This window comes from Amphiura filiformis, chromosome 4 (assembly GCF_039555335.1).
Source record: "Amphiura filiformis chromosome 4, Afil_fr2py, whole genome shotgun sequence".
Taxonomy (NCBI): Eukaryota; Metazoa; Echinodermata; class Ophiuroidea; order Amphilepidida; family Amphiuridae; genus Amphiura; species Amphiura filiformis.
The window spans coordinates 22,776,347-22,800,482 of record NC_092631.1 but is presented as its reverse complement, the minus strand read 5'-3'; the positions used below and the strand labels follow the sequence as shown (position 1 = coordinate 22,800,482).

At 36.8% G+C, this 24,136-nt stretch overlaps 1 protein-coding gene across 2 annotated transcripts in view; it reads right to left on the bottom strand.

Annotated features, from left to right (window-relative positions):
* Positions 1-24,136, bottom strand: part of LOC140150707 (AP-5 complex subunit zeta-1-like) — a 62,605-nt gene that overhangs the window by 28,076 nt on the left and 10,393 nt on the right. Inside the window, exons 5-10 of one of the 2 annotated variants that reach the window (XM_072172794.1) lie at positions 22,147-22,311; positions 20,735-20,849; positions 19,771-19,803; positions 17,429-17,466; positions 12,654-12,819; positions 9,239-9,414 (exon numbers count right to left, since the gene is read on the bottom strand). In XM_072172794.1, the coding sequence (XP_072028895.1) occupies positions 9,239-9,414; positions 12,654-12,819; positions 17,429-17,466; positions 19,771-19,803; positions 20,735-20,849; positions 22,147-22,311 (693 nt within the window). The remainder of the gene's footprint in view (positions 1-9,238; positions 9,415-12,653; positions 12,820-17,428; positions 17,467-19,770; positions 19,804-20,734; positions 20,850-22,146; positions 22,312-24,136) is intronic. The other variant, XM_072172795.1, reaches the window with a different exon arrangement.

Here is a 24,136-nt window from a genome sequence, read left to right as displayed (position 1 = left end):
TTTCCATCAAATTCTGAATTTTGGCGATCGAGTGTACTGTGCAGGTTTGCCGGAGCCTTATCTGTATTATCAAGTGAGGCTTCAGCTTTCTTCATAACCCTAATAAGCATAGACAGGTTTCTGGGGGTCAAGTACACACTTGGAAGACGGCGGATGGGTTTAACATTAGCTCGTTCACTATCAGCCATCCTTTGGTCAGTAGCCATCAGTTTCAGTATCACTGTGTATGCATTATCAGGAACAGATTCCGACTTGTATTCAATTTCAGAGATCTGTGTCGGCCTACCTTTTTCTAGATTAAAAATATATAATGCAACAATTCTCGCTATTACAGCAATAAGGACACCGCGTGATGTATCATGGGAAAAATCGATGTATCATGGGAAAAGGTCGACATCAAGTCAGCATATCGAATATTACCATGCTATTACATAGGAACACATGACAATATATTTTAGTTTGTAAATATAACGGTATTACACGAAAATCGAAAGAAAAAAAATTAATTGTGCACATTTCAAATCACATTATTAAGTATTATTGAGTATCGATTCGCGTGTAACACCTTTATTTTGACAAACTAAAAAATATTGTCACGTGTTCCTATGTAATAGCATGGTAATATTCAGATTAGTGCGCGGACTTGGATGTTACCTTTTCCCATGATACATCACAATTATTACATCGCAAACCGCTGGCGGCGCTCTTTATTGCTAATAGCTTAGAATTGTACAGGACCCTAATTATCACTCCATATATGCAGAACATAAGTTGAAGAATACACTTACTCAGAGTAAGGTGTCCATGTACTTTGTCCATTGCCATGTTCACCGGTCTCAACTTTGTCTGTTTCTTAGTAGTGGCTTTCTGTTACATATCCATTTTTATTACTGCTAGAAAAATAACCAGAGCCTCTGGACGATCACAAAGATCAACTGTAGAAATGCGAATGGCTATGAAAATGTCTCTTCTTGTCCTCACAGACCTTTGTTGCTGGATACCCATTGGGATACTATCAATTCTTGTCCAGGCTGGTGCAGTAGAAGTAAGCCCTACAGCATATGCCTGGATAGCAACCTTTGTACTCCCAATCAATTCTACCCTCAATCCATTTTTGTATACCTTTGCTGGATATTTATTTGATAAAGTAAACTGTTCATGTTGTAAACATAGCGGTCGAGAATAGAACACCGAAATGATGGCAATTGGTAGGGAAAGGAAATGAAGAAACAGCAAATTTGAGGCCATGGTGAACACATGTTCTTGAGGGTGGGGGGTACTCCAAACAAATGACCATACTGGGACGTGCTGCAAACATGGGTAACATTTTCAGTCTTTTAGTATAACAATGACCCCTTTTTTCTAGGCCAATTTTTGGAATATGGATAGGTCCTTTTTTCAAAATGTTCTCATTTTTTTCAGAAAATAATCAAATTTTGCCTTAATCTAGCCAAAATTTTTGAAATTTAATCGTCAAAATTTTGGAGAAAATTTGTAAATGCTAAGACAATTTAGGTTAAATGTGTCCTTTTGGTATATGGATGTGTCCAAATGTCTTGAAAAATTGGTATATAGTGATATGTCCACTTTCAAATTCTCAGTGGCACATCACTACCAAAACCAAACTTGGGCACATGTTAATTATTTCAAACCTGAAATCGCGTTATAGCCCTAATTTTATGGTTGTACTATTCACACAATTTTACATTTTGTAAGTGAACTTTTGTAATCATATTAAGCTTATTATTATTATATTAAACTTGTTAATAATTCAACATTTTTACTTTGAAAAATTAAATTTTATGTTACTATTTGTAAAATTACTTTTTAACATCAATATTTCATGTTGCTGTTTGCAACATGCAAATAATCCAACATATTTTTAAAGTCTATTATTTTCATGATATTGTTTGTAACATGTAAATAATCTAACATATTTACTTTTTAAGTCTATGTCATGATGTTATTTGTAGCATGTAAATAATTCAATATATTTACTTTTTAAGTCTATTTCATGTTATTATTTATAACATGTAAATAATCCAACATATTTACTTTTTAAGTCTATTTCATGATGTTATTTGTAACATGTAAATAATTCAACATATTTAATTTTTAAGTCTATTTCATGTTGTTATTTGTAACATGTAAATAATCCAACATATTTATTTTTTAAGTCTATTTCATGTTGTTATTTGTAACATGTAAATAATTCAACATTTACTTTTTAAGTCTATTTCATGTTGTTATTTGTAACATGTAAATAATTCACCATATTTACTTAAGTCTATTTCATGATGTTATTTGTAACATGTAAATAATTCAACATATTTACTTTTTAAGTCTATTTCATGTTATTTGTAACATGTAAATAATCCAACATATTTACTTTTTAAGTCTATTTCATGTTGTTATTTGTAACATGTAAATAATCCAACATATTTACTTTTTATATCTATTTCATGTTATTTGTAACAAGTAAATAATCCAGCATATTTACTTTTCAACTCTATTTCATGATACTATTAGTAACATGTAAATAATCCAACATATTTACTTTTCAACTCTATTTCATGATAGCATTAGTAACATGTAAATAATACAACATATTTGGTTTTTAAGTCTATTTCATGATGTTATTTGTAATGTGTAAATAATCCAACATATTTGGTTTTCAACTATATTTCATGATGTTATTTGTAACATGTAAATAATTCAACATATTTATTTTTTAAGTCTATTTCATGTTGTTATTTGTAACATGTAAATAATACAACATATTTACTTTTTAAGTCTATTTCATGATGTTATTTGTAATGTGTAAATAATCCAACATATTTGGTTTTCAACTATATTTCATGATGTTATTTGTAACATGTAAATAATTCAACATATTTATTTTTTAAGTCTATTTCATGATGTTATTTGTAACATGTAAATAATTCGACATATTTGGTTTTCAACTATATTTCATGATGTTATTTGTAACATGTAAATAATTCAACATATTTACTTTTTAAGTCTATTTCATGATGTTATTTGTAACATGTAAATAATTCAACATATTTGGTTTTCGACTCTATTTCATGATGTTATTTGTAATGTGTAAATAATCCAACATATTTATATTTAAGTCTATTTCATGACGTTATTAGTAACATGTAAATAATTCAACATATTTACTTTTTTTAAAGTATATTTCATGTTGTTATTTGTAACATTAGTGAAAAAGTGAAAAGTGTTTACGTCCCCTGTGAAACTAAAACACCATCAAATTTGACATTTTGTTACTATTCCATATGTGAAAACACTTGTGAGGTTTATCCTAATTGCATGTTTTGTTTTCTTCTTTAAAACAAAAGTATCACTTTTCAATACAGTCCAATTACTTTGACTGAGATGAAGTTTAACTTCCGCTGGTGATACACATGAAGCCCCAGAAGGCCATATCACTTCTAAAATTGAGACACATGATATAGCTTCTTTTTACTTAAAGGTCATATATATTGCTTAAACATGGATAAAATCAGCCGGTTTTTATTTATATTAGTAAATTGTGATATTACAATTCATATGTAAATCAAGTTGTTGAGAAATATTTGGACTAAACAATAAAAAATATTTTGGACCAATTTTAACGTACAGCTTAGAATCTGAGCTTGATGTATATATCCATATTATATTTATTATGCAAATAAACAATTTCAATGGCCTTTTGTTTGTACCTTCCCGATTTCTCGTGGTACAAGGTCACATATTATACACATGACTGAATGTCAAAAGAGCTCATATCCAGGGCTCATGTGTATGTAACATGAGTGACTCTTCATTTACTGTGACGTCACCAGTCTCCTGCCATGGAAATCAATTTTGCTTCGAACGGGGGAAGGACCATACATTTGTGTACGAGGCACCATTTTACAAACACAATTTCTCTTTTTTCAGGAGAAATGCGAATAAAAAAAGTGTCAACTTGTAATGTAATAATTATTTTCTTCGAATGGAGTAAAACTTATTTTTGCAATAGATATGTCCTTTAATGAAAATGAACACCATCCTGTCCACAGGTTTATCTTCCAGCATTGGAGTTGAGTTTCGATATCAAATTAGATGTGATAACACTGGGTGTTGTTGTAATAACACTCGATGGTGTTGTGATAATACTGAGTGTTGTTGTGATAATATGGAGTGTTATTGTGTTAACACTAAGTATTATTGTGATAACACTCAGTGTTGTTGTGGGTCTAGCTTAACATTTCCAAAACCCAAGGTGGTTGACTTTTCTCATCACCATTATCATAAATATACCAAGAGCTGCTGAAGTCTCGCCTGAATTAATTATTCACGATTTAGTTAATATTGAGCTTTATCGGAGCAATTTTGAAATTTGACCCCTACAAAAACTTTGACCTCAAATGACCTCAGTTTTGCTTTTAACATAATCTTCTCCTTGTTGGGTTTATATGTATATCCACAACATGTGAGCCAAATCACAGCTATTTGGAATTTAACACCTAAATGACCTTTTTGACCCCTAAATGACCTTTTTGACCCCTAAATGACCTTTGACCCCAACATACTTTGGGGTATTATATGCCCTCTATCCAATGATCATTTTGCTACCAAATATGAATTCCTTAGTAATGATAATTTTGGAATTGCATCTATTTTACGAAACTTGAACCAAATTGATAACATATATACATACACATCCTACACCCCCACCCTGATTTCACGCAAGATAATAAAGTGGGATATTCCCAAGTCAGCATTTCTTCTGTATCACATTGCTGCATATTGCGGCTACAGAATATAAAGACTGCACAAAAAGTAACGCAGCTGTATTATAAATACACCTATATACACACAAAAATTCATCATTGAAAGAAAGATGATTTATTTACGCGCATTTTGATACCTCGTTTGTCCAGTTTTGTTCAATATAAACAACACAGCAGTGTGTTTAAAGAGAAATACCCGAATGTAAAAGTTGCAGCTATTTGTATTGATTTGAAGTCAGCGCGAAGATAATGGAGTGTTTTATGTGCCACAATGCTTTCGAAATAACCATTGATCGCTGTAAACTGCAACTTTTAAATTTTGGTATTTTCCTTCAAAGGCACTACTGTGTTGTTAATAAATGAACGACATTTGACAAATTGGGTATCAAAATGCGCGTAAAAAACATCATCCTTCTTTCTATGCAGAAATATTGTGGAAACAACTATTAGTTCTGAAGCTATATTGGCATATAAACAACAGCTACGTTACTTTTTGTGCAGACTTTAGTTTAAAAGCTATATGGGTATATGATTAATATATATTGTGACACATGGCTTTTAAGTGATCACACTACTACAGGTACTTTATTATCAATTTAGGCGATTGACTATAATTGAAATTTTAAACCACTTCTCTGGGCACAGAGCAATCAGGATGGAGTAAACATTTTGTGTTGTGAAATGAAATTAACACCACCACTATCTATATCACAGTGTCAAAGTACTACTGTCAATATGCAGTGACATCACAGAATCACTTCACTTCAGCCATGACTGCAACATCACATAGGTACCAACCCTCGTTTCATCTTTTCTGTTTCGGGAGCTCTATTGTTCAGAAACGAAAACGGAAGGGATAAAGTAGGATGGTGTGTAAGTTGACTTCATTGGTACGTTTGGGGCATCATGCTTCTCATTTGAAGAGGTAATAATAGGTGCTGTCAATCACACTTATGTCTGTCAATAAAGGTTGGATAAGTCAATTATATGCAACACTGGCGTCTCAAGTGGGCAATCTTACTCATGTCAGTCATTTGATAGGCCTACATCAGGTCCGAACGCAAATTTGGTGTCATTATGGTCCATATTACTATGACATTTAAAAAAAAGGCCCCTGCCTCTTCTCCTCTCGCTTTCTTCTTTCTAGTCTGTCTGTCTCCCCCTCCCCAACTCTCACCTGTGCCATCTTTTGAATTATGTGGATATCTGAATTATATTGGATGTTGTATTTCCTTTACCCTTCTCCCCCTCTCACTGTTTTAGCAGTAGGCCTATGATCAACGTGGAAAAATCAAAATAAACGGAATAAACTCCTCCCTGCTCTGCTCGCCCCCACTCCACCCCACCCCCCACTCTGATGAGTCGTTTCCACTTGAGCTGGCTCTGCGATGTTGTAACATGCGATTGTGAAGAGGTTGGGCAGTTTCTCCTATGTAAGAGTCTTGACAGGCTTGCTCTTCAGAACAGCGGACCCCGTATACCACTCCACTGATCTTCCCCTTGGGCTGTTTGTCCTTGGGATGCACCCACTTTAAACCCACGAACACGATCCGCCAGTCCTTAGTGCATCCCAAGGACAAACAGCCCAAGGGGAGGATCAGTGGAGTGGTATACGGGGTCCGCTGTTCTGAAGAGCAAGCCTGTCAAGACTCTTACATAGGAGAAACCGCCTAACCTCTTCACAATCGCATGTTACAACATCGCAGAGCCAGCTCAAGTGGAAACGACTCATCAGTGTTCTTACATTTGAAAGCCACCGGACACCATTTTGACACCAAGGATGTCCGAATCCTAGATCGCGAGCATCGTTGGTTTGAGCGTGGAGTGAAAGAGGCAATCTGGGTGAGGGCTGAGCAACCATCCCTCAACCGCATGTGGCGGTGTCCGGGCCAAACTATCACACGGCTGGGACAGGATCATAAAGGACATTCCTCGTCGATTGTCATCAATACCGGAAGTGTCCGTACTCAAGGTCATTTGCATCACAACCCAGCTGAAGACTGAAGGTTTCAGTCGCAACGTCGGTTCGTCCGTCAAAATAGGTATGTCTGGTTGACCAGATTTAAATTAATCATAATTCTCATAACACAGCTTTGTAAGTCATTTTGATGCCATTAGGTCTTTTCCTTTGGACGACCTAAGCAGTTTGCCCCCTTTTTTTTAGTAAAAAGGCTATGTAGTAACCCACTCGATGACTTTATTGTATTTTTGAGCCACTTTTTAATACATTGAGGCCTATTACTAACACAATCCAATTCCAAATTTCTAATTAAATAATTGCTCTAGCAAAATATCTAAATGTATGCCAAGGGTGTGTGGATTACAACTGGAATCATGATGAGCACATTTTGGCAGTTGAACTCGAAATTATACAGATGTTTATCACAAGTAAAGTATTCAATAAATGGTCATAAAAAAGGTTTATATAAACTGAGCTCAAAAAGAAACTTATAATTTTTCACAAGGTCATATCTTGAAATCCTGTCCATCAAATTGAACCAAATTACACACAGATTTACTTCAATACTCCACTCTTAACACATGTCAGTAACCAAGTAGTTATCCAACTGACACAACAGCAAAATGCACTGACATGGAACAGCTTCCTGGACCCAGCCCAGTCCTGTTTCATGAAAAAAGTGTATGAAAAGCAGAAAGCAGCACGGTCTTATCATCTGTGCAAGGATCTTGTGTGCATTCTCACAGATTTTTTGTCCTGGGTACCAGATGTTGGGCTGTGAAAGTGAAGGAAGTCCAGGAAGCTGTCCCATAACAGTGCATTTTGCTGTTGTGTCAGTTGGACAACTACATGGTTACTGACATGTGTTTTGAGTAGAGTATTAAGGTAATCCTGTGTGTAATTTTGGTTCATTTTGATTGACAGTATTTTAAGATATGACCTTGTGATTCACAAGTTGTAAAAAATTATCAGTTTCTTTTTGAGCTCAGTTTAGTTAGTGACAGTAAAAGTAAAGTAGGTCTATACTTGGGAAGTTGGCAAACAGACATGGTAAGTATGGTAAGATTAGACGTGGAAAATCTATGTTTACAAATTAATGCAAATCAGAGTTTTATGTAAACGTAATAGCCAGAGTTTTCACAATGGGCAAGTGGACTACATAGAAGTCTACCTCATCCTACCCCATCAAATTCAAATTTTGGCATCTGAAGAAAGATACAAATTAAAAAATATATATACATGGCGCTCCTTTGAAGGAGGGAATTTAGTTACAACAACAACAACAACAATGGCCTAAAGATCAGTACAGGTGGTACACCACCATGGAAGATTAGGCTGCCACTTTCTTGTTCATACCATTTAAATAAACCATCTCTGATGCCTATAATTTTATTTGCATTGAGAAAAATTAGCTTTCTTCAGATGCAAAAATTTGAATTTGATGGGGTACAATGGGGGATGAGGCTGTCAATGTGCTATTCCAGTTGAAATCCATACACCCCTATGGAAGCATAGACCATCTGTATTTAGATGGTCTATGATGGAAGACATGATCTTAATCTCCGAAACAATTCGGGGTGTAAATTTCAATTCAACAACTCCTCCTATACCTTTGTACAGGAGCCAACCGTTGTTAATCCGTGATGAATCCACACTTTTACTGTAGCGTATACGCGAACGCGAGGGAGACTACGTGTTACATGAGAGCGCGTAAAATTCGTCATACCTGGAACCTTTGTGCGTATGCAAGCTTACAAGTTGAATTCAGTATTTTCAGATAGCGGCTAAATTTTGCCGTTTTATTCTGTAGTTTTATTGATGATATTAAGAGAGAAATCATCGAAGTTTTTGTAAGGCTTAGTGACAATGATTAACTGACATTTCCCTGTGAAATAATCGCGAATTATACGATCTATAGCTTCTTTTCGAAAAGGGATTCAATCATGTTTCACCATTGTTCATCACCATTTAACAACTTGCGTCCTGCGTCTGCGTGGTTTACTTCGCCGGGCAGCTAAAGCTGCCCTTGCGAAAGTAAACCACGCAGACGACGCGCCGCATCGTTGTTAAACGGTGATGAGCAACGGTGAAACATGATTGAATCCCTAAATGTAGATTTCCTTGCAAGTGGTAAGACTAAATGAAGCCAACTTAATAAATGTTATTTGTTTCTCAGTACTGATGTGTTCTTCATTCTTATCAATAATTTTAAATTGAAAAAAACCCACAAATATTGATAGTATTATAAACTGGAAGACATGACCTTTATCTTCTCATCTTCTCTGATCTCCCACACAGAAGGTGTAGATTTCAATTTGAAATTCACCCTCCTGTGTGGAAGATTAACGTCGTGTCTTCGACAGGGGGTGTGTGAATTTCACCCTGGAATAGCCCAATCGGGTCATCCACCTGCAAGTAAAATTTGTTATTATTTTGATACATATTAATTAAATAATTAATCGTTAAACAAAAAAGTTTCAATGTCATTGAGATTTACCTTCAACAAATTAGGGAAGTATCTTTCCATGGTAGAATTTTCACACAGGTGTTCCAAGTTATCACGACAAAAGATAATCGTATCCATAGCAACGCACTGGTTGTCATAGTAACTGCCAAGTAGAGGACCAAAGAATTGATGATAGGATAGTTGGGGGTCATGGACCACTGAATTACCTGCAATGAAAAAAAAGCGCAGTGATTTATAGTGCGCTATACAGACAGGCACAATGCCTAGACGTTGATCCACAAGCCTCAGCACACTTTACAGATTGTCGCTGACAACTACGGCCCCATATCATTCCATAAACCATTTTTAACAACAAATCAGGAACTTTGCTGCTACAAGAGCACACACCCTAGACATTCCACAACTAACTTTCCCAACCAGGATCAGCTCCCCGAGTTTTGTACGGGTTACAACGAGACAATCAGTAAGTTCCTTGTCCAGGGGAATTTCAAGCTAACTCAATTTTTTCACAGGAGCGTAACAGGCACGGCCACGGTTCAAACCCACAACCTCTCGCACCATAGTCGAATGCCTTATCGATTGAGCTAACTTGACTGAAGAGTAAATAGGTAAAATTTTGCAAGGTTGCAATTTCTTAACCCTCGTATCTATATCACAGCCAAGGGGTGCCACATTTTGGGATCATGGGATCCTGCCTGCTGTGATATTTTTCATTTTAGGCCATTTTTGTTACATTTGCCCCCCTGGAAGTCACTTTTGCTCCCTGGTACCCCTCTGAAAAAATCCTGGCTACACCACTGCTTGGTACTTACACCCATTTAAATGTCCAAAACCACCCTTCTGTGACACAATTTAAAATACTGATTACAGTTTTTGGCAGAGAAGAACGGCAGTTGTTAACATTTTGAGAGCGTGCAAAGCGTAAATACAAAAATGGGGTTCTGATTGGATGTATCAATCGTCTGACAATCATAGCAACAGACCGATAATCTGATTGGCCGATTATGCGTCAAAACGTTGGTCGGCGCAGATCAGTGACCTTGAAGGAAACAAAAAGCTCTGGGTAAGTCGCTCATTAACATGGCGCTCGCATCAATCTGAGCAAGGGACAGCCATTCTGCGAAGCGGTGTCAGGACGATGAGCGGTGGTTTAGGAGTTGGGTTGTCATCATGGTACAGTACTTTGAGCATGTAACCAGTGCTAAGCTGTGTACAAATTATATAAATTACTGCTGGCTAGCATTGGTGGGTGGATACATGTGGTAAAAGAGTAACATAGCCAGGACATTGTCAGAGGGAGGGCAAAGGGGGGGGGCAAGGTAACTTTCTAAATGCAAAATTTGAAGAAAATGGTCAAAATCGAATAAAAAGTACAAAAAGGCAGAAATATTTTAACTAGCGGGATACCAAGCGCTTATGCTGGTCCCCGCTAGATGAGTAAATGGGAGCGATCACTAAAACAGGAGGAATTACTGAAAAGGTAGAATCATTGAAAAGGTAAATTTTATTTTTCTAAACCTGTTCCTTCTTGCATTTCCATTTAGCTTCTTTCTTTCTTTTCAGTTTCTTCTACATGGGTCTAGTTTGTTCCCATTAAAAAATTGCTATTTAGCTTGGGATTTTCCGTTTCCATGTTATTTATTTATTTAGGCCTAACCGCATTCCCATTATTTTCTAAATCTGTCCTTTATTACGTTTCCCTTTTAGCTTCTTTTTTATGCTGCTTAGCTTGTGGTTTCCGTTATTTATGTTAATATATTTAATTCTGTTTTCATTATTTTGGCTTCATTTTTCTTATATTTTCTGATTAGTTTTTAATTTTAGCTTTTTTTTCTTACGTTTCCTGATTAGTTTCTTTCTTTCCTTCTTTATTTTTCTCCCGTTTCATTTAGTAACCTGTATAATACCCGTATCTTTTTTGTCTTCCCTTTCTTTTCTTTTTTATTCATTTTATTCTTTCTTTCTTTTTAGTTTCTTCTACATAAATCTATTTTGTTCCAATAGATATATGCTGCTTAGCTTGTGATTTTCCGTTCCCATGTTATTTATTTATTGAAACCCGTTCATATGCATTATTTTATAAATCTACCCTTACTTAGATTTGTCCTTTTAGCTTTAGGTTTTTTTTTTTTTCTATTATTTTGTTCCCATTTTCATATTTCCTGCTTATAAGTTATAGCTTGTGATTTCCGTTTGTATTTAATTCTGTTCTCATTATTTTAGCTTCCTTTTTCATGAATTATTTATTTATTTATTTGTTCTTTCATTTTTAGGTTCCTTCCTGCCTCCCGTATCCTTACGATTTTTATCATTTTGGTAATCTCTTAACCAAACCCATTACCCCTTTTTGTCCTACTTTCTTTTCTTTTCTGGTACGGAAAGTTGGCCTATGCATATGCGTCTTCCTTTTATTTATATAGATTTATTTATTTATTTACTCTAATCCACAACCCTGTACCCATAACCCATCCATAGTAGGCCTACCTTTTCAGTTTTGTCCTACTTTCTTTTCTTTTCTATTTCTCTGGCACGGAAAGTTGGCCTATGCATATGCGACCCGTGCGTGAAGTCACATCCCTTGTACGCCAACGCACTAACACCAACGCGCTGCAAGTTAGTTACGGTACGCGCTACCACTGAGTTTTGACAATAAAAAGGCGCGGGAAAAAAATTCTGGTTTTAACCATATTTGTTGACCGTTTTCAACCAAATAAAGTGCAATGCATTTCCCGTAGGCCTATATATTCCTCAATCTCCAGACGATTCATAGGCCTAGAATAAATAATGAAATTGTACACTGACTGTCTGCACCCCGGGTCTCCACGCAGGCACTATCACCACTCTAGACTACCAGACCACTGTTTCCTATGTTACCTTAGTGATGACGCAAAGACCTGATTCACGCGTCGTAGCCTTAATTTCTTGGCTGCCAACCTTGATGCAGTGGCGGTAAATGGGCGCGTAGATCTGCGTGAGGGACGAAAAGCTTGTAAGATCATTATTAAATTATGCGCTGTTGTGCATCTAGATAGCCTGAATCATTTCTTGGCCACCTCGCAGTTGGCAGAAAACGGGGCAATGTTGCTCTGCATATGGTTTTTTAATGGAAATATTATTACGCGGTTCACACTGTCCTTATTACCCACAATGCCACTGCGATCGATTTTGCATAGCAACACGACAGTTTTTATGTTATTCTCTTAGTTACCACCAATTTTTGCAAAAATGAACCTCAGATGGTTTAATGGCAATATGTACCCGATCAATGTACCAATAAATCAGAGCTGAAAGTGAAATCATCTCTGAGTCTATTCGCGCACAAGATTTAGCGACTTCCTTTTATTTATATAGATATCAAGTCAGCCAATATCCCATGGGGGAAGAGGAGGGTAAGACTTCTCATGGGGAGGGGGGTTGCCCTCCTTGTAACTTTAAAACAACTTACTGTGATTGATAAAGAATTGAAGTAAACTGAGCATAACTCTAGGTTGACTAGCGCCCTCTTCTGTGATGCGTGTACATACTCTCTTGATGGATGGAAACAGTTTAGGCACCAAACCTGAATCAATGCTACATAGGACATCTAATGTTGAGATGGCTTCAATTAAACACTGTTAAAAATGAAAAGTATAAAAAACATTTTAGGTTAAAATGGGAGCATTAATTGTTTTTAAAAGTCAGTGCAGTGATTTATAGTAGTGCGCTAAATGCAGGCATAAAACCACAGGCCTCAGCACACTTTGCAAGATACGCCATATAAGCCATTTACCATCATTCAGAGAATGCAGTACCCTACACAGTGTCAACAGCCAGTGTTATAAATATAAACTTAATACTCCGTTGGTGAGCGACGCGACGGGCGATTGGTATTTCACCGAACGGCGATTGGTATTTCACCGAACGCAAGAAAAGGAGACCTACCGTATCTGATTGGCAAGAAATCGATCGCTGTATCGCTCAGAGGTGTAGTACAAACTCAAAATGGAGACATGTATTCAATTCGATTGAATCGATATTCTATTATTGACGCAGATAAAGAAAGTCGATAAATGTACATTGTATTATAGATACAGCACCTGGGTTTTACACAGGTTCCTTTGTATAATTCATTTCTCAAACAGTTGAAAATATCACAATTTTTTCTTATAAAATGCAGTTAAAGATATCCACAGCAAACAGCAAGGCCCCGCTAATTAGTGTATTGCTTTTCGAGTTAGTGTACTGGAAACAAAACCTGCGTTTTTCCTGAAAACAAATAGAATTTTCTATAATAGTAACACTATATGTGGTACTGATCATGCGCAAATTGTAGAATAGAAACTAAGCGGCAGGCTCTATGGCAGGGCTATGGTATCTCATATCATGTAAATGGTATGCTTAGCCCGAGTCGCTCGGCCTATCTCGAACAAAATCGCCATGCGTAGCTTTTGAAAAATGAGAGGATTCATGGTACTATCACGGCAATTTTTGACATGAAGATATAGGGATGATGACGCAGTGCCCTAGTCAGCCTAAATGTAAGGTAACCATCAGAGCCAGGAATTATTATTTCTTAAGACTTTTTTAATAGTTCTTGAGATTTTCAGATACACAAAGTTAACACATTGTCCTTGAATTATTTTCAGCACATTTACACACCAGACAAAGTCTCAGGCAGGTCACATCATGACATATTATATCAGAAAAATATCTTCCAAGTAAGATTTGGACAAAAAAAGAATAACAATTTCTATTAAGTCAGCCTGAGCCCTTTCTAGATACTTCATCCCTTCTAATTGTGACAAAATTCTCAATGACCAGGCTTTGCCCCTTCAGAGGTTATGTGTCTTGGTCACATGTAGCCCATTGCCATTCTTTAACAGTGGTGTAGCGATAGGGGCAGGGAGGACATGTGCCCTTGGTGCTGCCTTTTTTGGGAGGGTGTCAAAGTGTCCCTGGTTACAAAAATTTAGGGTCAACACATTGACTGAATCCTTCATAGTTTACCAGCTGAAAAACTAAAAACATAACTTTCAAAAAGTGCCAGACTCAAGAAAATATTTGCGCATCAATTTGGGTGCAAAATCTGATGTCCATGTGTCTTTGTGGGCCAGGGTGACAGGATTACATGTTGGATGTTCTGAAAATATTTGTCAAATAACGAAAGTAGGTCGACAGGTCAACTTGGACACAACTCCGTAGAAACAGTCGGAGGGCCATCATGCACGTTTTCACTTAAAGGTCAAATTATTAACGTACGCGACCTTTGCAAAAATGACCGTCACACTCTTGGGTATGCTTTTTTACCTTTCCCACGGAAAATTTCGATTCGAAATGTACCGTATTATGTGAAGCCAATCATCTTGGGCAATTTGCAAATAACTTGAATTGAAAATATCTTCACAATTCTCTACTTGATTTCCATTTTGTCTACTTTTGTCGTTAGAATTCGTGATTTTTGCCTTTGCTTTACCTTCAAATTTATTTTCGCTGCTAAGGACTTCTAACCCGGATATTTTCTGTCTTAACGCTTTAATCATTCTAAATTTTAGCCAGGCAAGTAATTTCAACCTTTATCTATCGATTAGTCTTTGTTTCAAATTTTGAACTTAAAATTCTAAGTTGTTATAATGGTTTAAATTGGTTACCCAGGTTAGGCCCATCGACGAAAATTAAGTAAACAACTTCATAACAATACCAGCGTGACTTGACACCATGAGCGAGTACACAAGCACGACTTTTTTGTTGCGCCCAAGCGCGTCGTTCATCTGCGTTCAGTGAAATACGCGGCGCGCAGTTTAACACTGCTCGCATGAACCTTCTCAATGTTGTTGTCGCATGGCCTAATGAATACTGGTATTTTTCCGTCTTGTAAAATACCCTTTTCATCCCGGCAGGTTTTTGTCTTAACCAACCAAAGGTTATAATGACTTTGCATCGGTTATTTTTCGGGTATTGTGAAATATCTAAACATTGTGCTTTGGACCTCGGAATATCCCGAGGTTCCAAAGCACAATGTTTAGATATTTCACAATACCCGAAAAATAACCGATGCAAAGTCATTAACCTCATTCATAACCGTCACTTTTCACTTTTTTAATTCAATTTACGTCACATTTTCTTCTTTTAATTTGAAAACAGAACACAATTTTAACTTTATCTGTCGTTTTCCCTGTAAAAAATCGAATAACCCATTGAGGAAATACCGCTAGCGACCAATCACACTAGCACGCAATGTCCAAATACGGCGGCCAGCGTCCGCATAAATTGTTCGAACGCGTAACACGTCACGTAACGCGGTCATTGTAGAGCGTATTTTTAGCTACGCCACGAGACGCGGTCATTATACTTTTTCAATGATCTGCATTTGCGTCCGCGTATTTAAAAGTTATTATCTGTGATTGGATCGCACTTGCTGCGTATATTAATGAGGTTATGAATCATATGCAAATTCCTGATTTATGAACTCGCACCATTTTTAAAATAACGCAGTTTTCTTACTCTTTTATCTCAATTCATGACAAAAATTTGTGTTTATGTGCCCATATCATATTCCTTGCAAAGTTACGGTATTTTTTGTGAACATATATGGAATGTTGAAAGCCTTTCTTGTAGTTATATAAAATATATAACTATTAGGAGTTGTAGTGAGAATTTTGGAAGCTTTTAAAACTGCAACCCAAACCAAGCGAATTTAAATTTTCGTTGTGTGCGTATTCATAGTGTACAGTTTAATAATAGCGCGTCAAAGTTGAATGGCCCTCCAACTGGAAATGGTAATTTGCATCTTTTAGGCCCCCCAAAAAATTTTTTGTTTGTCCATAGAGGCTTATGAAACAGTTGCGTCGGTAGGTCTGATTTTTTTTTTGATTTTTTTTTTACAGATATTGCACTTGAAACTGACAATTTGAAGACTGGTAAATAAGTCAAAACACACAGCACTTTACTGGTTTAACTCTTGAGATGGTTCTGCATGTTATACTGTTCATTTTATTTACATTTTCTTTCTTTAAATTTATACTAACCACTGTTTTACTAGCACATTCAACGCAAATTTAAAAAAAAAAAAAAAAAGACACGGTCGGGACCAGAGTACACGGTCGGTCGGACGTGGACAAACAAACAATTTTTTTTTGGCCTTAGCTTGAGCATTACAATGATTTATGCACTCAGCGATTAGTGCACATTCTTGGCTCAATATTATATGTAGAATGCATACAACCACACACTTTGAATGGAAGATTGCCAGGCGCGTATGCATTATTTGCTCTCCAGCGCACGCAAACATGATGGTGGAGTTGGTACTCTTTGGGTCTACCTCGTTGATCGCATGAAATGGGCTATTTAGAGGTTAATAACTGCGCATCCGTTATTTGGAGGGCATTGTGAAAAATCTAAACATTTTGCCTTTGGAACTGAGGAATATCCCGAAGTCCCAAGGCAAAATGTTTGGATTTTTCACAATGCCCGACATATTACCGATGCAAAGTTATAAACCTCATTCATAACTGTCACTTTCATCTCTTCACTTTACAAAATATCACACAATTTGGCTCAAAAATAAACAATTTTTACATTTTGCTTTTCAAATATAGATTAGGCTAAAACAGAACGATCAATAACAGAAGTGCGTATCACAATCTGTGCAAATATGGTAGGGCGCAATCCAAATACGGCGGCCATACAGCGCTCTCGCAATTTGTTCGACGCACAACACGGCGCACGCGGAGGTTACTAATATTTACGCTGACAGCGCGGAGGTCCACTGTTGTTTGTTAGTGACCGCGTTCAGCGTTTGCGTTATGCCAAATAAATATAAATGATTGGATCGCATGTATCGCGTATATTAATGCGGTTATGAATTTAGTTGAAATCCATACACACCCCATGGAAGACATGACTTTAATCTTCCACACAGGGAGTGTGAATTTCAAATGGGGTTATCCATTGGATTAGCGCAATAGACATGTATAATATCTAAGAGGTGCAGGACAATTGGGAGTCCACAGCAACCATCTTTGAATTAGAGGTTAATGACTGCGCATCAGTTGTTTTGAGGGTATTGTGGTCACTTGTGGAGCGTACTTTTAGCTACGTCACGAGACGCGGTCATTATACTTTTTCAATGACCTGCATTTGCGTCCATGTATTTAAAAGTTATTATCTATGATTGGATCGCACTTGCTGCGTATATTAACGAGGTTATGAATGTCTATTGAAGTCAACAATACATGTACTTACAGCATAAACTAAGTCCAGGTCTTGGCTTCGAGCTGGCCCTAGTAATTGATTCAAAGAAATATGACTTGTGTTAAATTTATGGAATCATTGACAATTAACATAATTGTGACCCATCACATCGAAACACGGCAGTTGTCGGAAACCCACATTTAAAGATAATGAAGAAAATATGCCCCGAAAAATAAAGAAACTAATAAGAAATTTGAACTGTATTTGTCACATAAAATCGCCATTCTACATGTGACATAAATGGAAGAGGTGCCATTTTAAAGCTTAAAAACAGTCCTCTAATTTCGTAAAGAAATCTACAAGTTCATTTTTGACGACAACTGCCGTGTTTCGATGTGACGGGTCACATATGACTGTCTTACTGGATTCTTAGATATGACTTTTTAAACAGAAATCACCATATGCTAGTACATATAGCCATTACTTACACAACACAAGAAGAAAGTTCACACTGGCCAGGTGACTAGCTACAACACTGCTGAACAGACAGCATATCACAGACATTTTTCAAGAAGCAAGCTACACATCATCAGCCTCATAACAAAATTGCCTAAGTCATTTTCCATGTTACTTTGCGATTTTGACTCTGTTGAGTAATACACCAATAATTTGTTCTCCTTGGATGTGTCTCTTAACTCTCTTTACGCGGGTGTCGACTGCAGCCAACAAGTTTCAAAAATTTTTTAAAAATTCAAAAATGTCAGAAATATACATTTTCGTGACCATATTTGGAATCAGCATGGAAAATGCATTAAAATGAGTACAAACAAGCCTAGTATTGATTCAGTAGTTCTTATGATAGCCCTTGATATTTTGAGAAAATATTTCAAAACTTTTTCCATCATTGAAACGCATGGATAGCATGCAGAGCATTAATACAATGAAGTATAACATCAAAAGAGATGTATTCCACAAGTTGATGTGGCTGCAAATTTGACCAATTTGGGTTTATTACTCAGAAAATCAAAATTGCAATTGAGTAACATGTAAGAATGACTTAGGCAATTTTGTTATGAGGGTGACGTCATAAAAGAGTTATTTATTGTTGCACAAAGAAAGGTTCCAACAAAGAATTAACACAATCAATGGTAATTAGCAAGAAAATTAATATGCATTGTGATAAAGATGTGGTGCATTTGGAAAAATTCTTGAATAAAGTTCACAAAGATATTCGATATATGTGAAGATATTTACAATACCTGAAGATTTACTTTTTTGTAATTATATTTCACATATTAAAATCATTGTTAGCCATAACACCCATTGTGCTTTTTGGTGAATAGAGAGGAAAGAAGGAAGGAATAAAGAGAGAAGATGAACAACAAAGTTGGTTGTGTCCACCAGGATTCGAACCCCAGACCTCACATGTGCCAAGACTATTGGCAAACGGTAGCCATGGGTGTTTCGCTGGCCTGGCCGACAAATCTGTGCGCATATATATGACTTCGGTTGATTGTGTCATCGCATCACCGGCTGTGGGATACATGCATGCATGGGCAGTAGCTTGTGCTGTAGGATTGTGTAGGATTTATAGCCGTTATGCTGGTTTCATACTTTCCTGCCGCTTGCCGCTTTGCCGCTCTGAAGATGATTTTACTTCACCGCGCAATCTCACTAAAAACGCTTAGCGGTGACCAGCGGCAAGCCGATATATCGATTACTCCACCGCTTTGCCGCTCAGCACCGCTCCAAAATCGGCGGCAGCACCGCTGGGAGTTGAATTCAAGTCAACTCGGAGCGGTGCCGCTCTGACGTATGAGAACAAAATACGATTTTGGAGCGGTGCTGAGCGGCAAGAGTAGCTTTCAGAGTCATGCCGCTGCCGCTTAGCGGTGTGCCGCTCCGCTTGCAGAAAAGTACAAGCGGCATGATGAAGCGTCATGCCGCTCAGCGGCAAGCGGCAGAAAGTATGAAACCAGCTTTAGGGTTAGTACAAGATATTATACATACATGGTACCATATCATGTTAGAATTCTGGTCTACTGGAGAACCAAGCTTAAATCATATGAAGTTGTTAAGATTACATTGTCATGATTTTTCCATAGTGACAAATCCCAAATTATGTTGAACCACTTCTTTGTATTGTACCAAAAATTGTGGTGGTTGTTATCGGATGACAATTTCACCTTTTCTGTCTCTAACACCACATTAGGCTTTTCCAGATGCCCTAATATGATTTAACACCAGGTATAATAAAAACATAAACAAACATACAAAAAGGAACAGAAGGAAAAACTCCGCTAAAAATGCAATAAACCACAACCAACTGTCAAATTAGTAAAAACACACACAGCATTGAAGATTCAAGCAAACAGTCTTAGTGCATATTTTACCTGTTGTTTCCCAGGAGTCTTTGCTTATATAAGCTTTAATAAGGAAAGATGGAAAATAAATTAGCAAAAAATTAAAAACAAAAATACATGTATAATTATGAATTCAATGCATAATATGAATGCCATGTGGATTAGAAAAGATTATTTTAAAAAAAACAATCATAATAAAAATGTACTACATACTAATTAAAGCCATAATGTATGATTTCCATCAAATTTTACTTTTGTTATTCTTTACCCAAAATGCTGACATAATATTAGTAATAATTGCCGGAAAGGCTTTCTGTCCATTTTAAGCTTAAATAACAAGGGAAAGTGAAAGAAACCTCACTGGCTATTTTGGTTGTTTAAAATGGAGATCAAAAGGCAGACATAAAGTCATAATTGCTCTGTTGACCAACAAACACAACAAATTTGGCTGATTTCATTTAGGTGTAAGTTGGGACATGTGTAAACATTGCAAATTTGCCAAAAAATCAGGTCTGAAAAAAAATTAACTAATTTCATATTACAAGATCGTACATTATGGCTTTAAGGGATGGAATCAAAACTCGACCGGCGGTTGACTGCCAGTTCCGTCTGGTTCCTATTGTTCTAAACAATGGAAACCGGACAGAACCGGACTGAACCAGCGGTCAATCACCGGTCAAGTTTTGATTTCATCCCTAAGGGAATTCTGGAAGTGAAGATACTTATTATGTTGTACTGTAAATGACAGGATTATTTTTGGAGAAAACAACTCAGTTTCACCTTGTTGCACTTTCAATAATAATCTCGCTTGTATTACAAATGACAGTAGATACACAACAGCAGCTAAATCAATACCTTTATTCTCTGTTTCATGGGTGGTGGTGGTGGTGGTACTCTTAGTGATGGTAGAGTATGAGTAGAAGTGTATTCAAACAATGCTATACTTCTGGAAACAAGAGTTCTCATCATCAAAACATTTTTGCCCTGTACTTACTTCTTTCACACTGGTCTATAACCCTAAGGCAGTATTCACATGCTTTCTCTATCAAGGCTTCTTGGGCTTTGAGTAGGAAACTCACTGCGCTGTCTGAAGGTGACTCAGCCCTATCCTGTAACCAATCAAAAATGAAGAGGATTCTATAATGGGATTCTGCTAATGCATGCAATGGGCTATTCCAGTTGACATCCATACAGCCCATGTCCTTAATCTTCCACAGAGTGAGTGTGAATTTCAAATTGGGTTGCTCGAATGTGTGTGTCCATTTGAAATCTACATCCCCTGTGTGGAAGATCAAGGTCATGTGTTGCATAGGGGGTGTATGAATTTTAACTGGATTTGCCAGGCGGCATAGGAAGCGCAACATGTGACGTACGAGGCTGGCGAAGATACAGGGCTGACAGCCCCATTCAAAATACATGGTTAGCGATTACAAATGGAAAATTAACATACTTGCAGTGGGGTACTTTGTCGAACCCCAACGGTTTTAGAGTAAGATAATTTTGCTTTGACACCACAAAACAAATTTAGAATTGTTTGTGAAGATTTCATGATTATGTGTTAATCCAATGGCGACCTCAAAATTGGCGATATCGCTTCCATCACCGCCTGGGATTTGCCCAATGTTAGGGAAAGGGTACATGGTAATTGAATCCATGATCATAGAGTATATACATGTATCATTAACTTTTTAGTCACAATCTGCCATTTCTTTTGACCAGTGGCCTTCTTTTCCTTAATCACTATTTTCAAAACTGCTTCTCATTTTACTTTCCATACAGGCCAACATGCTAAATATGCTTTTTAGCCTGGCTTGAGCATTTAGTTTGGGCCTGGTCCCATCAGGACCCAAGTGTATCGCTGCACAGAGCAACCAAATAAACAAACAAATCCACCAAACAATGCAGTCAATGCAGTGACAAACTGAATTGTATCAAAACTTCTGTAAGTGTCAAAAAAAAATCAAATAAAGTAGGCATTGATGGCAAAGGCAGGAAGCTTCCACTTTAGCGCTTACGTAGGCATACGTTATAAGGCCAAGTGAAAAAGGTTGTCTCTCAAGCATTTGGCAAAAAACTACCGTAAAATCCTGTCTACAAGCATATAGTGTGCTTCTGATGAAAGCTACATTAATTCAGTCGCCATTATGGAGTTTGAGCAAATAAATTACGGATCCAAGAATATACAAACAAGTATTATATTAAGACCGATCTATTGTATTGGTATATTAACGCTTGCTTTCGAATTAATTAAGCTTTTATAAAAAAAAAAACACTATATATGCTTGTAGACGGGGTTTTACGGTATATGCATGCTATGCTTATTTAGCCTACTTTCCATTGATTCTTTTTGTGATGGATGGAGGACAGTCTGGACACCCTCTGACACAAAACCCATTATTTTCTTACCTGAGATGTGGCGATGCTATCAGGATCTCTACATAGAGTTGCGTGTAAGAGACTGCGTAGCACAGAAAAGCTGTGCACATTCAGCAGGTGATCCTCACCATAGAATTGACTGAGGTTGAGAACCGTAAAAAAATCCTGGCACAGGGCACCATCTATCTCTGTCACCTAATCATAAACAATATTTATAATGAATGAGTTTTAAAATAACAGATTCTGTTGTACAAGTCCAGAAATTTACTCATATTTTAGATGTTTTATCTTCCGTGTGGAAGATTTCATCAGTAATGTACCGATACAGCCGCTGCGCCACTTCTGGTCCTCCTACTCTCATCCCCAGGGTGTGTAGTTGTTTGCAGTAGCTGATTGTATGGAATGAGTAAGTTTCGGTATAAGTTTGCACATTGCTTTTAATACCACTCTTAACCTAGCTAGCTCTGATCCCCCACTACCAGTTGGAGTTCATAAAAACAATTCCTAAAAATCAGTCATGCTATAAATAAATTAAAAACTTCGGTCGAAGTTTTGCCACAAGTTTTAAAAAATAACGGTTAGTTCATGAAAAAGAAGAAGTGAAATTTAGCAAAACGCGACGAGGTTTATTTGCCCGTAAGAGAGCTCTATTGTTCCGCTATTGTATCCGCTTATTGTATCCACTATTGTATTCTATTCATAAAAGCTACTGAAAGAATCGCGTCAATCCCTAATATTGCTGATGTCTACCGCCTGCGTTTCGCATTTATTAACAATCAAAATTATCCCATACTCTTACATTTATAGTCTTATTCTCACCTTTTATATAATATTAAGAAATTGCAATTATGAAAACTACAAACTTTGAAAGTGAAAATATATTTACCATCGAAAATATATCATACTTAAATTCTATAGAGTCTATAATATATCCAACCCAGAAGTGCCCATTTATTTAAATTGTTGTAATAGCGCCCAAATATCCCCACAAATATCTTATACACGATTTTATTGATTCATTTTGGGCTAAATCAAAAGTCAGAAGTAGTTAAAAGGGGCAACATCCTCACCATTACTTGCTGCTTTACAAATTATCCTCGCTTGACCAAACACGCATAGTACGTTGATCGAAAAACCTAGCGTGATTGTCTTAACAATGCAAAAGAGATGTACAGCTTACCCACTAATACTAGCTCATTTACAAAAACCTATTGATCAGTTACGTAGTCCATCGATAGTGCGGACACTCTTCACTCGCAACCCACCAAAATTCGTGCTATTTTGGCATTGGAAAAGAAATCTCGTGAATAGAGTGCCCTCTCTACTATCTGCCTACATGTTTACGTTCTAGAAATGCCAACTAAAATCATCCAACAACTTCATTTTAAGAATTATTTCAGTATAGAAATCAATAGGAACAGAAAGAGTATGGTCTACACATTCCAGGAAAATGTTTTATTTCTTTCTTCCGCCATTCTATATTTCCCTAAAATTATCACATTTTTCTCCAAAATCCTATGTAAATGATTCTCCACGCTCACGCAGAAATTATGTGCGATAAATCATACAAATTTGCCACAATTTTACATCACTTTAGACAGTATTGCAATATCTTGATGATTTTAGGCATTTTCAACGGCAACTTGAGTATATTCAGAAATCAAATATCGCGCCAAGGGGATGACACTCTTATTCACGCATTCATTTACAACATAAACTTGTATCGAATCCCGTGGTTTTTGCGACCAATGAAATGTCCGCACCCCTGGATTTATTCATCCCTGGTATGAATTATTTATTAGGTTTGTCAAAGCAATAACCACGATCCGTTTTGTAATAATATAAAAGCACTTGCAATAGAATCCTGCTGAGTTCAATGAACTGCGCCCTGAAACCGATGGAGAGGTGCCCCATAAAGAAGCTATTCCATTGACCTCTATTAACAGGTCAGTGAGCTTTCCATACACAAATGAACAAGTACAATAGGACAAGGCCAGCACCTATTACCTGCTTTGTAACA